This window comes from Paroedura picta, chromosome 15, assembly GCF_049243985.1.
Source record: "Paroedura picta isolate Pp20150507F chromosome 15, Ppicta_v3.0, whole genome shotgun sequence".
NCBI lineage: Eukaryota > Metazoa > Chordata > Lepidosauria > Squamata > Gekkonidae > Paroedura > Paroedura picta.
Genome location: NC_135383.1, coordinates 2,388,153 through 2,402,513, shown reverse-complemented (window position 1 = coordinate 2,402,513; position 14,361 = coordinate 2,388,153). Strand labels below are relative to the sequence as shown.

General features: G+C 52.2%; 1 protein-coding gene across 8 annotated transcripts in view; it reads left to right on the top strand.

Annotated features, from left to right (window-relative positions):
* The window catches only part of KIF1B (kinesin family member 1B), an 83,849-nt gene that overhangs the window by 61,187 nt on the left and 8,301 nt on the right, over positions 1 to 14,361 (top strand). For 5 of the 8 annotated variants that reach the window (XM_077312321.1, XM_077312318.1, XM_077312320.1 and 2 more), the window contains 15 exons: positions 925 to 1,173; positions 4,618 to 4,736; positions 4,825 to 4,910; positions 5,167 to 5,296; positions 5,868 to 6,030; positions 6,577 to 6,667; positions 6,925 to 7,043; positions 7,181 to 7,236; positions 9,149 to 9,257; positions 9,653 to 9,719; positions 9,815 to 9,899; positions 10,060 to 10,165; positions 12,486 to 12,600; positions 13,227 to 13,360; positions 14,039 to 14,100. In XM_077312321.1, coding sequence (XP_077168436.1) covers positions 925 to 1,173; positions 4,618 to 4,736; positions 4,825 to 4,910; positions 5,167 to 5,296; positions 5,868 to 6,030; positions 6,577 to 6,667; positions 6,925 to 7,043; positions 7,181 to 7,236; positions 9,149 to 9,257; positions 9,653 to 9,719; positions 9,815 to 9,899; positions 10,060 to 10,165; positions 12,486 to 12,600; positions 13,227 to 13,360; positions 14,039 to 14,100 — 1,691 coding nt within the window. The remainder of the gene's footprint in view (positions 1 to 924; positions 1,174 to 4,617; positions 4,737 to 4,824; positions 4,911 to 5,166; positions 5,297 to 5,867; positions 6,031 to 6,576; positions 6,668 to 6,924; positions 7,044 to 7,180; positions 7,237 to 9,148; positions 9,258 to 9,652; positions 9,720 to 9,814; positions 9,900 to 10,059; positions 10,166 to 12,485; positions 12,601 to 13,226; positions 13,361 to 14,038; positions 14,101 to 14,361) is intronic. The other 3 variants (XM_077312323.1, XM_077312322.1, XM_077312324.1) reach the window with 1 other exon arrangement.

Below are 14,361 nucleotides of genomic sequence, written 5' to 3'. Positions count from 1 at the left end.
ATGTGGCGTTTAAACAAGCTGAGGGCTGCAATGCAATCCCTGGGGTGGTGTGGCAGATTTTGGGATGAGATCAACACTGTGCATTGTGCATTGCTTCCCAAAGAGTTCAGTGGCTGGGGCAAGGAGTGGTGGTGTCATTTTGTATGTCCTTGAGTCTAGTTGCCGCTTGAATAGATTCAGTTGGGGCTCTGTGTTGGTCTGAAGCGATAGGGCAGAGTTTGAGTCCAGGGACACCTTTGAGGCCAACCAAGTTGAACTGTGGGTATAAGATTTCGTGTGCGTGCATGCTTTTTCAGAACTGAAGCAGTGTGCGTACACAGGAAAGCTTATGCCCAGAACTAAACCTTGTTGGTCTTAAAGGTGCCCCTGGACTGAGACTGTTTAGCTGCTTGAAGAACAGTAATCTCTTACTGGTGAGCTCGTAGATACTGCTCTGACATTCCCCCCTCTTTCTTCAGACCAGAACCTGCATGTCAAGCGGGATTTGGGGGGTGCGGTAGCGTTCTGGAGTGCACCCCTTATGAGGGAGGGAGGTGTTTTGCCTGTAGCCAGCAGGCAAAGGGCAAGCCCATGAAGGGAGTAGGGGTGTGGATAGCATTCAGAAATATGAACCTCCAGCCCTTGCATTGAGAGGGGGCCAAGTGTACATAACGTGCAGCGGTTGAGATTCAGAATTTGCGGCACTATCACTTTGGCTGTCGGCCGGTCACAAGCGGATTGCGACGATCTGAAGAGCCAGCCTTTGGGTCTTTCCCTCCTCCTGTTCTTCCTGCCTCCTCTTTCCCAGTCCCTCCCTCCCAAATGCTCCAGAGCTTCTGCTTGCCACGCGATTCTGTCCTACGTGCTGTTGGGCTCTCGTTGGCCTCCCTGTGCCCCCTCCCTTGCCCTTTTTAATCGACGTCTTCCATTAACCGGTGTGTCTAGCTCCCCCATTTTCCACGGCTGCGTGAACGAGCGCCTGGCTGACCGCACGCCCTCCCCCACTTTCTCCACGGCCGACTCCGACATCACCGAGCTGGCCGACGAGCAGCCGGACGAGATGGAGGACTTTGACGACGAGGCCTTTGTGGACGACACCAGTTCCGATGCTGGCACTGAGGAGGGATCGGATCTCTTCAACGATGGGCACGACCCGTTTTACGACCGGTCCCCCTGGTTCATTTTAGTGGGAAGGTTGGTGAGGTTAACTGTGAGAACGAGCCACGGGGGACTAGCTCTTCCCACGGGCTGCTCGTGTGTTGCATTGCCTGGCAGTAACAGGCCACGTTGTCCGAGTCAAAACGACGGGGGAGAGGCAGCCACACAAAAGCATCTTCTTCCAGGGCGGATTAAAGCACAGCTGGCTCTTTGGGCCCAGGACAAGACGAAAATTGCACTGCATGAGGCTGGACAGTTCAGCAGAGGGGGTGATGGGGGAGAATTTTGGGAGGCTTGGTTGGCCAGTGAAATGTCTGCCTCCCTCCCCACAGGATCAGGTTTGTAGCTGGTGGTTGGTGCTAGTTTTGCTTCTGGCATTCCGGAATGCAGGTATGGGCCAGAATTTACTGCCCCCCCCCCCGTCCCACTCACCGTCTTAGAGGGATTCCCCAGCTAAGTACGCGGCTGATTTGCCTGCTCTTATCCTTGCCTCTATAATTTCCAGATCAGCTCTTTTCTAAAATTCTATTCTGCTTTTTGTGAAATGGATTTTTCCCTTTGTCATGTGACACTTTGTATCTTAATAATTGAAAAGAAGTACAGGGATAGCACAGATAAATTAATTGGATTTTGGATTACGCATCCTGAGCATTTCAGGTTTGAATTTTTAAAAAGAACAAAAAACACTCCCATACGACTGCCCTGATGAGCTGGAGAAATCCTCCGGAACCAGAGCCAGACCTCCAGTGGTCGGGGTGGGAAGCTCCAACCTCTGTGGTAGCCGATTCCTGCGATTAGCAGAAGCAAAAGAAATTGCAAAGTTCACCTAACTCCCTTGAGATGCATGCATGTCCCACAACTGGCATCTTTTGCACAGGAAGCTGGACCCCCCCCCCCATCAACCTTGATGATGATATGGCTCTTGGTGTGCTCCAGTGTCTGATCTACATGCACGCATGTTTAATGTCCACACAGTGTGCTTCGATGGTAGAACAGATGTCTCTTTCACTCTGTAAATTAAGCAGAGAGGTTTCCTAGCCAAGAGGGACACCCCCCCCAAACCTTTCAGGGTCAGTCCACAAATGGATACAGTTGGTGCCTTCTGTCCAGATGCAGCCCCCTGGCTGCTGTTTCACAGAACTCTTTTTTGAGGCTGAGCACCTGGCCAGCAACTGATCTGTCCTCTGAGGCTTCCTTCCCAAGGCCCCGTTTTACTGCAGGAAGCCAGGGAGGCTGCAGGGCAGAGGTGTACCCCTGGCTCCTTGCGCCTTGTGTGTCTGTGCTTCAATTTGTGGGTCGCTGCCACATCGTGGCTTGGTGTGAAGAGCTAGCCCCTCTGGCCCTTTCTTTTGGCATGCTGAGATGTCATTAAAGTCTGCGAAGCTTTCGCTGGGGTGGGGGTGGGGAGGCGGGCAGAGGGGGCTGTGCGGCCGTTTTCTCAAACTTCCTGAACCGATGTTGCGTTTATCAAAAAAGGAACCCTCCCTGGTCATTCCAAGTTTCGCTACCATCACATTGAATATAAAGTGTCTCATTCAAGTTCATTTCTAGTTATTTTGTTTTGTAAATATGCCATTTTTACCTCACCAGTCTTTCTGCTAATATTATTCCCCGCCCCTTTCCAGTCTGCTGCTGGTTTAAATGGCAGGGGGACGGCTCAGAAATGGGATTGGCCATCCTGCACATGGCCTTGGGTCTCAAGTCTGGGGGAGACGGCCTTTGACTGCAAGACTTGACTTCCTGGGGGAAGAGAGGTGGGAAGGCCTATGCCTCTTCCCCAGGATAAGTCCACCTCGCCTTCTCTCAGAGGGTGGCTTAGTCGGTCTGCGGCAGAGTGGTTGGGTGGGAGTCCCGTACCAAGTTAGAGACCAACAAGGTTTTGGGGGAAATAGCTTTTGGGAGCCCTTTGTCAGACACATGTCTCCTGAGGGGAGCTTTGATGCTCAAAAGCTTCTGTCCAGAAGCTGTTGTTAGTTTCTGAGGCGGTTCTGGGCTCGTTTCTGGGCGGTTCTGGGCTCGTCCATCTTCTATCACATGTATCCTTTTAGTGGTGACAATAGTCTGGCTGTGGATTTCTCACTTGGTGCAATCTGGTGATCCACCCGGGTTGGGCAGAAACACATCAACCCCCCCCCCCTTTCTGCAAGTCCTGGCTTCTCTGCCTGGGGCAATTGGCATTCTGCGTCGGAGCAGACTGGAAAAGGAGACCGATCCCAGCCACTTTCCTCCAGCGTTGAGTTGCGCCTGCTTCTGTCCGTGTTCCATCTTGCAGCTTCTCTAGCTTTATCAGTCTCTTTCTGGTTTTTGTTTTTCCTGTACTGCCGTTGTGTTGACATTTATGCATTAGTCTACATATATATTTTGTTTTAATCACTTTAAACTTGTTTTTTACGTTGCCCGCCTTTTTCTTCATTTCAGGAAACGTCATCTAGGTTGGCAGACTAACAAACAGGACATACTAATGCCTTATCGATAAACCCCGAAAATTGACCATTGTGCAGTGTGTGTTTCTACCACCACCCCTTCCCCAGCTTGCCTGGCCATGAATGGTGCCGTTTGTGTCATAAAAGAAAAATGGGCCAGCCCCTGTAGAAGCTGCCTGGTCCCCAGAGGGGCTGACCCCTAGCAGCAGCAGAGTGCACTTTGCATGCAAGGGGCCGCTGATTCAGTCCCAGTGAATGGAGTCTCAGTAGATACAAGAATCTGCTCTTGTCCGAGTCAGGTCATTGGACCAGTGAGCTCAGAATTGTCTAGGCTCGAGCGGCAGTGGCTCTCCAAGGTTTTAGTGGGAGAGAGCTGCCATCCCTGCTGCTTCGCAAGATCTCTCAGCTGGAGACGCTGAGGACTGAACAGAGGACCTTTTGCACACAAAGTATTTCTGCTGCTGAACTGTGAATGTCCCCTGTGCATTTTAGTAGGGGGGAAGCTTTGCTTCAAGGGCCAGTTCACGTTACCATTGCAAGGTGTGTGTGGTGAAAACACAAATGTGCAGCCTTCCGGTAGACATACAGTGCAGCTTATAATTCACTGCTGGGCCATGGCAGAGGACGGTGCTAAAGTGAAATACACATGGAGGGGGAAATATTTTGTTCCAAGGAGAATTTCCCTCCCCCCCCCCTGCATTGTGCTGAAAGTCTTTCCCTTATAAGCTCATCTACCATGACCTTCACAAGGTGCTGGAAAGGTTTTTAGCAAATCCAGCTGCCTGGCTGTAGATCTCTTTTTGAATTGCTAGTCGCTTGTTCACACATCTCTGAAGTCATCTTTGATAAACCAACATCTCCGCATCAGCGGTTTGGGTGGCTAGATTTTCATGTGCACACACCCATCTCCTCTGTGTGTTGTACTGGCTTGAAGGAAAAGAGCAGGGGAGATCACTGTTGTGATGCATCAGAAGGGAGCGGGGAGTGTTGAAGCGAGAAATCAGCCTGTCATATTTAACTAGTTAAATACCAATCTCCCCTTCCCCTTTCCCCCCAGGGCATTTGTCTACCTGAGCAATCTTCTCTACCCCGTCCCGCTCATCCACAGAGTGGCCGTGGTCAGCGAGAAGGGGGAAGTGCGTGGGTTCCTGCGCGTGGCCGTCCAGGCTATTGCTGGTAAGGTGCTGCAGACCTGCAGGAGAGGTGCTGTTCTGGGGTCTGCTGCAGAGCTCGAAAAGGTAATCCTCTGTGGTCTTTCTCCTAGCGGATGAAGAAGCCCCGGATTATGGATCTGGTGTTCGGCAGTCCGGCACAGCTAAAATCTCATTTGATAATGAGTATTTTAACAAGGTAACCCCCTCCGTCATTGGGCAAGGAGCATTTTAGTCGGAATGTTCCGACCCAAGGATTCAAATCGCCTTCATACGAGGGCAGGGGAGACGGAGGGTTCTCAGCAAAGTCACAGTTTCTGGGGGCAGATCCCACAGAGTCAGCGCCTGGAATCCATTTTGTTCAAAGATGGAGTCTCTGCCTGAGTCCCTTCAGGGCCCAGAACATACCAGATCAATAAGGGCAATTAATGCATTCCCCTCCTTCATTCTCTCAGAACAATTTTTCATCGGTGGCCATGACCCGTTCTGGCTTGTCCTTGGAGGAACTGCGGATCGTGGAGGGGCAAGGGCAGAGTTCAGAGATCATCACTCCTCCTGAGGAAATCAACAGACTGAGTGATTTGGGTAAGCAGTTGCCAGTGGGGGCCCTGGGGGCTCTTGAGGATGCTTTCAGGCGGGAGTTAGGCTTGCCCACTTGGAGACTGCTGGCCCTGAGCTGAGTGTGGTCCTGAGGCTGGCATGCAGCTGTCTTAGCCAGCCTTTTGCAGTCCTATAAAGAACGCAGCTGGCAGATAATCGTTTTTCTAAAAATCCGTGGTAAATAGAGGTCTTTGACAGGGGGAACTACAGAAATCTATCCAGTGTGGCTGCTGGCTCTTGACTCACCTCATTTTTCTAATATGGAGCCCCCTTCCCCCAATTGAAATGATAGCTGCAGTTGCCAAGGTAGAAGAGCTGTAGTTACGAACTATATTATTAGATCCCACTTCTTCTGAAGAGGGACAGGCTTAAAACTATCTGTTATTAAGCAGTTGTCAGTTTTCTGGATTTAGCCTGAACCACGGAAGGGGCTGGTCCCAAATAACAAGTCCAGTGGGTTGGTGCAGCAACAACATGGAGGGGATCTTGGAAACCCCGAAAAGAGATCTAAGCCAAATGAACTGAGGCCCTGGAAAGTTCTCCATGTCTCTTTCAGACCTGAAGTCTGGCTCCTTGCTCGATGGGAAGATGGCCATGGAAGGCTTTACCGAAGAGGTTGGCGACCACCTGAAGCTGGGCAGTGTGTTCACTTTCCGAGTGACAGTTCTCCAAGCCAGCGGAATCCTCCCAGAATATGCAGACATCTTCTGCCAGTTCAAGTGAGTCCAGCACAAGAATCAGAGAGCAAATGGAAGGCTAAAGCAATTTCTATACTAGCCAGCCCAATCAGAATACCGAGCCTAGCAAAGAAATATAGGAGGGAAAGATCTGTATGTCACCAGTCAAGGAGGGAAGCTGGCTGACAGACATTTTGATGCCTCTTAGAACAACAGTTGTCGCTTTTTGCATTGACCTCGGAACAGGGCGTCTGCTTCGTTGGCCTCCCTGTCATTTGCTTCAGGCCTCCCAGGCTGTCTTCTGCTCTTGTTGCACTGACTTAGCCTGCAGGTGGGCAGCTCACCTGTGTGAGCGGAGGGATCCAACAATCAGCTTACAAAGAACGCCCCGATTCTGTGGACAACTGTTTAGCCCCCCCGGTTTGCTCTCAGGGCACAAGATGCAACAGGCTTGGAGGAATGAAACCGATCCAGGGGAAACCCCCCTTGATATCCCCTTGAATGCTTCCGGAATACAGATCAGCAGTGGGAGGCCAGAGACAGTTTTCTGAGGGTGGACTAAAGTGGGCTTGTGCTGTGTTTTGCCAGCTTTCTGCACCGACACGACGAGGCTTTCTCCACGGAGCCCCTCAAAAACAACGGCCGAGGGACGGCTCTCGGTTTCTACCATGTCCAGAATGTAAGTGAAACCTCGCGGCTCGGGCAGATGGTGGGAGTGTCCTGGGCTGGTGCTTGTTCTTTGAAATGCGCAAAGAAGCGTAGCTTTGCCCTGTGGCACTTAAGGAAACAGGTGGGGAGTGTATAGAAGGAAGCTGGAGGTCAGACTTCCCGGGGAGGGCAGGCTCACCCCTTTCCATCCTGGAGGTCCTGGCGGGTGTCCTTGGTTGGTCTCAGAGACTTGTCTGTCTGCCCAGCTATCATTGTCTCCATCAATAGATTTCTGTGGAAGTGACAGAATCCTTTGTGGAATACATCAAGACAAAGCCTATCGTCTTTGAAGTCTTTGGGCACTACCAGCAGCACCCACTCCACCTGCAGGGGCAGGATCTCAACAGGTATCTGATGGCGCCCTTTGCTTCATTGGGCTGGACGGAATGCGCAGTGCCCTGCCCTGTGGCCATTAGGGTGCTTTCCTTTGTAGCCTAAAGGGCTCCTGTCCACCCAGAGGATTAACGGCCTCTTTTCTCCGCAGCCCCCATCAGCCGTCTCGACGGTCCTTCCCTCCCCCTATGCCGCTTTCAAAGCCAGGTAAGAGAAATATTCCTGCTGTCTGTGCCCTGGCCACTTGCATGAAACACAGGTTGCCTGGATCTCAGCTATACCCAAAGTGAAACCACTTTCCCGAGGCTGTCCTCATCCGGCAGATAAAGTCGCAAGAGTTAGTAGCCCACAAAAACAATTGGTAGCCCGTTGGCCACATACCCATGATGCTGGAGTCTGATAGGGAACAATGGAATCCAACTTTGCTCCAGGCCCCGGCCGTTCGATGTCTGGAGGTGAGGATGGTGCCTCTCGGTTTCATACCCAAACTAATGGGATTGCTAAGTCGATTTGCTTCTCTCGGTCCACTTTGGCAGCCTGAGGGCCTCCACTCTAATTTCTAAAGCTCATTGCTTCATTCCCACTTAATACTCCCTAGGCCATTTGAGGCTCATGGCTGCAGCAGTCCTTGGTTTCCGTGGTTTGTCTTAAGTGCATGTTTGAATTCTTCTGTTTTTATTCCTCCCGATCCCCTCCCCCTGCCATCTCTTGTGTCCGGCCCTTCTTATCCCCCCCCCCTGCCTTGCCCCTCCTACCTGCTTGCCTCCTCCATTCTCCTCCTCCATCACTGCCTTTCAGACCATGAGAGAAAGATAGAGTTGGTTAGGTATCTCATGTCTGGCTATGTAAATGCGCACATGCTCAACACGTTCTCTGAGCACGCCAACGTGCTCGCGTCCTCTGCCGTGGCCGCTTTCCAGGATGGGACCGACCAACTGCCACCGTTTCACTTCCTGCCCATCCCCAGCTGCCAGGCCGAGCGGGTCCCCAAGCGAGATGGTTAGTAGCTGACCGTCGTCTGTGGTAGACCTAGGAAGATGCTTCCCAGACGGCCAGCCCTGCCCTCCCGCATCCCCCGAGGAGGGGCAGGCTTGGCCGGCTGATTTTAGACCCCTGTGTGGTTTTCCGTGGTAGCTCCCTTTTTTGGTTTTGTGATGCCCTTGAGACCTTTTCAGAATCCCGTCATTCAATTTCAAAGATTCTGGTGTCTGTGGAGCTTTTTCTTCAGCCCCCGCAAATGCTGCTCAGGGTCTTAAGAGCCTCTTCTTAGCCTTGGGTCCTAAACCGTAATCCGAGGCAAGGCTTGACTTGGGGGAAGGGTTCCCAGAAGCGCAGCCACCTCTGCATGCCCAGCTCTCTCCTTGCGGCGTGGCTCAGTTGCACCACTTAGTACCGGACTTCCATCCCTGAGCAATCTCCTGATTTAGCACCAGCTGCTCCGGCCAGCTGGGATGAGCTCATGGCTGCTCCAGCGGCTCTTGTGCAGGATGGTGGCTATGAATCGGGCGGCTTGTGCCGTGCATCCCTGCTTTCTTCCTATTGTGCGTGTTGAACATCTATAGCAGGGATAGTCAAACTGCGGCCCTCCAGATGTCCATGGACTACAATTCCCAGGAGCCCCCTGCCAGCGAATGCTGGCAGGGGGCTCCTGGGAATTGTAGTCCATGGACATCTGGAGGGCCGCAGTTTGACTACCCCTGATCTATAGGGATGGCTTTCCTTCTCGTTCAGCACTCTGCATGCTAGTTATGAAGTTGTGTAGGAATTCAGTCTCACTTGCCCAGCCTCACCTACCTCACAGAGTTGTGCGGATAACATAGAGGAGAGTGATGTGAGACACTTTGGGTCCCTAGCGGGGAGAGGAGCAGCCCTGCTGACCATCCTGCTGACCATCCTCAGAAAAGGTCTTAAAATCATATTCAAGGAATAGCTTTAGAAGTTTTCCCACAAGTTTCTGTCTCCAGTGGCTGCACTGTGTGGGCTCCTCTGGCATTTGTAGGCTGTGTGTGGGCTTGTGTGTTAAGCAATAGCTGAAGACTCCACCATGACCGTTCTCACGTACATTTTCCCTCCGTTATGGCCTTCTGTTTGTGTCAACTGGCTCTTCTTCTCTCCCAAGTCCCAGCGACCAAGCTCAACACGCTGAGCAAGCCCAGCCTGGGCCAGAGCATGACCAAATACGACCTCCTGGTCTGGTTTGAGATCAGCGAACTGGAGCCCACCGGAGAGTGAGTGTCACTTTGCCCGTGTTGCATTTTGCTTTGGCCGAACGGCCCGTGCTGAAGTCCGGAGGGGGACCCGGCCAGGCCGGGAGGCAGGAGGCCAAGATCGCAGGGGGGCTGCAGTGGAGAAATGAAAATGGCAGCTGGGGTCGGGACTTCCCTTCGCTTCCTTCCTTTTTAAGCTTCCAGGACAAATTACCAAAAAACAAATTCCAAAAAAACGAGAGAACATTTATCCGTCAAATTTATGCGTGCTGCAGACCGAAGAGAGATTCCCAAGGTCTTCAGAGAAAAGTCGTCTTTTGGGGAGATGGTGCTAAAAGCCTTCAGTTCTTGCTTTGAGTGACTCTGTCGATGTCTCTTCTCTCATCTGGGATTTGCCTGGGCTTCTTTTTCTGCAGATACATTCCGGCTATTGTTGACCACACGGGGGGACAGCCCTGCCAGGGGACCTTCCTGCTCCACCAGGTAGTCTTGCTTTGAAAGGGACTTTGGTAGAGAGGCCTCACTCAAAGTAAGGCAACTCCAGGGCTTCATATGTGCTTGTTCCTTCCATCCTTCAGGGAATACAGCGCAGGATCACTGTCACGATCATCCACGAGAAAGGCAATGAGCTGCACTGGAAAGATGTACGCGAACTGGTGGTCGGTAAGTTCCAGGCTCTTCCGAATGGGCTTTGTCGTCTTTGTGTGCTGTGAGGACCGTCTCCAATTTGTCTTGGGACCGTTGCTGCATTTTACACGGCTGCAGACCTGCGTTTTCTACAGTGTATAAGCTCTACCCCCCCCCGCACTCTTTCCTTTTTCAGGGCGCATCAGAAACAAAGCAGAAGTCGATGAAGCTGCCGTGGATGCTATCTTGTCACTGAACATTATCTCTGCAAAGTATCTGAGGTCTTCTCACAGCTCCAACAGGTAAGGAGGAGATTAAATCATGAACTTGCAGGACGTCCACGCCTCTCGGTCAGCAAGGTCAAGGAGTACCCTGCCGTTCCAGAACTCTTCTTTCTGGCGCAATCTTGGATTGAAGGATGGATGGGCGACCTTGTTCTTGGCAGAGGGATAAGCCACGGGGCTGGTTTCGGCTTTGTGTAAAATCCAGCAAGTGTGTGCTGGGTGTTAGATCACTTAGGTGAAGATGTGAGAAACAGGAACTGGATTGCAATTGGGAATGGAGGGGGGGCACAGGCCCAGTGAAAGACTAGGAGAGTAGATTTGGAAGAGGAGGAAGTGGCAGGAGCCGTGAGACAGCTGGTTGTTCCAGGGCATGATTTAGCATAAGCCAGGGGAATCTGAGTGCAGAAGAAGCACAGAACAGGATGCTGGGCAGTGAATTCCTGAGTGCCTCGTTTCCATTTTTAAGAAGGACTCCATTCTAGTTCTTGAAGCTGCTGTGGTGCCACTCATTCAGGAGCTCATCTTGGGGCAAGGCAGAGACTGCAGGCATATGGAGGGGACGGTGTGTGGTGGCCATGCCGGTCACTGCTTATTGTACTGCCCCAGGGTAAGATCCGGACGAGGCCTAACATGGGTTGGGTGTCAGATGCCCTCTTCTGATCGCAGCTCCCCAGGCAGAGCCCTGAGCAAGGAACCTTTTGCAGCCCAGTTTGGTTGGAGAGCTGTTCTTGAAGAATTCAGACGTCCTTCCCACTTGGTGGTGGGAGGAAACGCACCAGGCTTCTTCTTGGAGCTTTTCGGGGTGATTCTGAAATGATCACTCCTCTGTGCACTCTTGGATTTTAGGTCTGATGTTGCCCCCTTGTGTTTTTGAGCAGTTACTGCTGTTCCATCATCGGTCTCCAGCAGAAAGCTGGGGTTTGGCTCTGGGCTGGCAGATCTCGCTGTGGGTAGTCGAACTTGCTCCCCCCCCCCTCCCCCAATGTGCAAGTTTGGTCTCTGGGCTGCTGCTTGAGGGTTTCCTTGTTTTTGAGTTTTTTCTCCTTGTTCCTTCTCCTCGGCTGTTCTGCTTCTGGCTGCACTAATGAAAGCTTTCTGTGTCTTCACAGGCTCTTTCTTGATAAGGATATGCCTAGGTATTTTCTGTTTGCTTCCTTCGCACATAAAGGGTTCTGCTCCATGAGAATGCTTTATGTCTCTTACGCCGCTGCCCTTCCCCAACACTGGCCCTTTGCTGGCAGTCTTTCTGCCTCTCCCGTCTGCTCTGGTGCCTCTGGGGAACCAACGCAGAGAGCCCCCTTCCCTTCCCCTCCCCTCCCCTTCCCCCTTCCCTTCCCTTCCCTCCCTCCACTTCAGGCTTTCCAAAGCACAGGTAGGATTGCCTGGAAGGCCCCCCAGTCCTCCTCACCATCTTCCTTCCTCTGCCAGCCATGCCTGAGAAGTCCAGGGCTGCGGTCAGAACTGAGAAGACCCCCCACAATTGGTCCTCCGAAGCCAAGCATTGAAGAAACTGTGGCGTTCCATGTATGCCCCAGCTTCTTTGGAGGAAAGTGTTGATCAAATCTAATAAGCCCATTGGAGGAAGAAGAAGAGCTGTTTTTTAAAACCCTGCTTTTCACTACCTGAAAGAGTCCCAAAGTGGCTTAGAGACACCTTTCCCTTCCTCTTCCCGCAACAGACACCCTGGGAGGCAGGTGGGGCTGAGAGAGCTCTGAGAGAAGAGCCAGCATTGGAAAGCAAGACCTGTGGGTTTTTCCCTGCCTCCCTTGTCCTCAATAGATGTGAGGTTCTGGTTCTCTCTTGGCTGGCTTTGCAGATGTCACTGCGGTGAAGTCCGGTGTTCCTCCGCCTCTTTTGTGCAGTCCTTCAGCCTCCCCTTTTTGTTGGCGCTCTCGCTATTAGGATAGATGCCTCTTTGGCGCCTAGTTAGCAGGTAGCTCAGGATGCTTCTGTGGTGTTGAAAAGAGGCCTGGCTGATGCCTGGAAGATGGTGGGGTGTTTCACAACGGGGCTTGGGGGGAAATCCCGGTCCCCGAGCACTGTGGGCATCTTTAAAATCATGCTCCTGGGGTTGTGTTGTTGACCAGGGCAGACTTCCTTCTCCTCCTTGTTCTCGTGCTGGCTGCTGTGCAAGTGACCTTCATCTCCCAGAAGAAAGCAGGATGGGGGGGGCACCATCAAAAAAGCAGGGTCCTTCTCAACTGGCTCTGACGTTTTTAGCAGCAGCACTGGAAACTGTGTGTCCTCGTCCTTGTGGAATGCCACCCCGGGGGAAGGTGCCGCCTGCACGGGGCTCCCTGGGAGGGTCTCAGCGGAGCCTCTGTTGTGTCCCTCGCAGGACTTTCTACCGCTTCGAGGCCGTTTGGGACAGCTCCCTTCACAACTCTCTCCTCTTGAACCGAGTGACGCCCTGTGGAGAAAAGATCTACATGACCCTGTCTGCTTACCTGGAGGTGAGTGTGTGTTGTGTGTCTTGTGCTGTCGGGCCCTGAGAAGGGCCACTGCGGATGCTGCGGTGTGCTGGGGGAAGGCGGCCTGTGGCCCTCTCTGAGTGCCTGACACTTCTTCCAGTCCGCAGCACGAGATCTTTCAAATACAGGATCTTTTTTCTCTCTCCATGTTTAATTTTTGAGTCTTGCAACCCCCCCCCCCCCCCAAAAAAAAAAAAAGTAGAGAAACTGATTGGTGTTGCACTTAAATGCAGAAGGTGTGAGTCCAGGGGCACCTAGACTTAAAGAGTACCAGCAGGGATATAAGACCGTATCCAAGCTGCAGTGTGCCATATCAAGAGTGACTAAACATCACAGGTGTTTCTGCAGAGCACCTGCCTATGCATGAGATTTAACTCCAGTGTTAAAAGAATCCTGTGGGAGATGCTGGGTCTCTCGGAACCAGGTCCGGCCGGCCTCTGCTGGCCTCTCATTCCACACAGGGACTGTTGGCTGAATTGAAGCCCAAAATACAGCTCTGTGCTGGGGGGAGCCTGGGACTCCCAGGAAGGCGGCATGCGTTCCCCCTGGTTCCGTGGAGAGAGGGGACATGGCCGCCTGCTTAGTGTCTCCCCTCGGCTTCCTTCCAGCTTGACCACTGCATCCAGCCAGCTGTCGTCACGAAGGATGTCTGCATGGTCTTCTACTCCCGGGACGCCAAGATCTCTCCTCCTCGCTCACTGCGCAGCCTCTTCGGCAGCGGCTATTCCAAGTCCCCGGATGCGTAAGTTGGAGGATGCGTCTGCTGCCTGCGTGTCGCTTGTGTGGCCGGAAGGAGTGGGGTTAGTAATGCTGGGAGGCTGAGTCCTGGACTCTGCAGAGCCACCCTCTGGCGCAAGGAGGCCTTGGCTGCTGGGCTCGGAAGGCACCCCTGCCCTTAGGGGGGCAGCATCGAGGATGCAGGTAGGCTCTGCAGGTGGCTCATACGGTCTTAAGACGTAGTAAGGGAAAACTTGCATTAAAAGGCAGTGAAAAAGGGGCTTCTGGACTAGCAGAATCAAACAAAACTCAGCATCTTGTCTTAGCTGGACTTCTGTTGCTCGTTTGACTTGAGTTTTAAGACTTGGATTAGCTCAGCGATAAAGAAGCCCATGGAATTCAGAGAAACTGAAAGCTGCGTCAGGAGACTTGTAATGTATTCTGTTTCCATTTTTTTTTAAAGCAGCCTGAGGAGACATTTGTTTAAATTAGACATGTGCTGTGGTGAGAGGGCCCTCGCCTGATCTGGGGCCATAAGTTCATACGGACACATCTTCGTGTGATTAAATCCTAGTGGTGTTGAGTTCTCCCTTCAGTTTAGTAGAGGGGCTTGTAGAGGCCTGTTCTCTGGCTCTTGGGTTTATTTCTCAAAATATGGTTTTGTTTTCTTCATCTGGTGTTGTTTTGTTTTTGTGTGAAACAGCAATCGAGTAACTGGGATCTATGAACTAAGTTTGTGCAAAATGGCAGACACGGGCAGTCCAGGTAAGAACCCCCATGGCCTGCACGTATATATGAATATTAGCTAGGAGCCTTGGCTCAGGGGCAAAGCAACTGCCTGGCATGCAGAAGGTCCCAGGTTCAGTCCCCAGCACCTCCAGTTAAAAGGACCAGGCAGGAGGCATCAGACTCTGCCTGAGACCCCGGAGAGCAGCATTGACTTTGATGGACTGATGGTCGGGTTCCGTAGAAGGCTGCCTTTGGGTTACTCTTGAACTGTTATCATTTAAGCATTTGGTGGGCTTG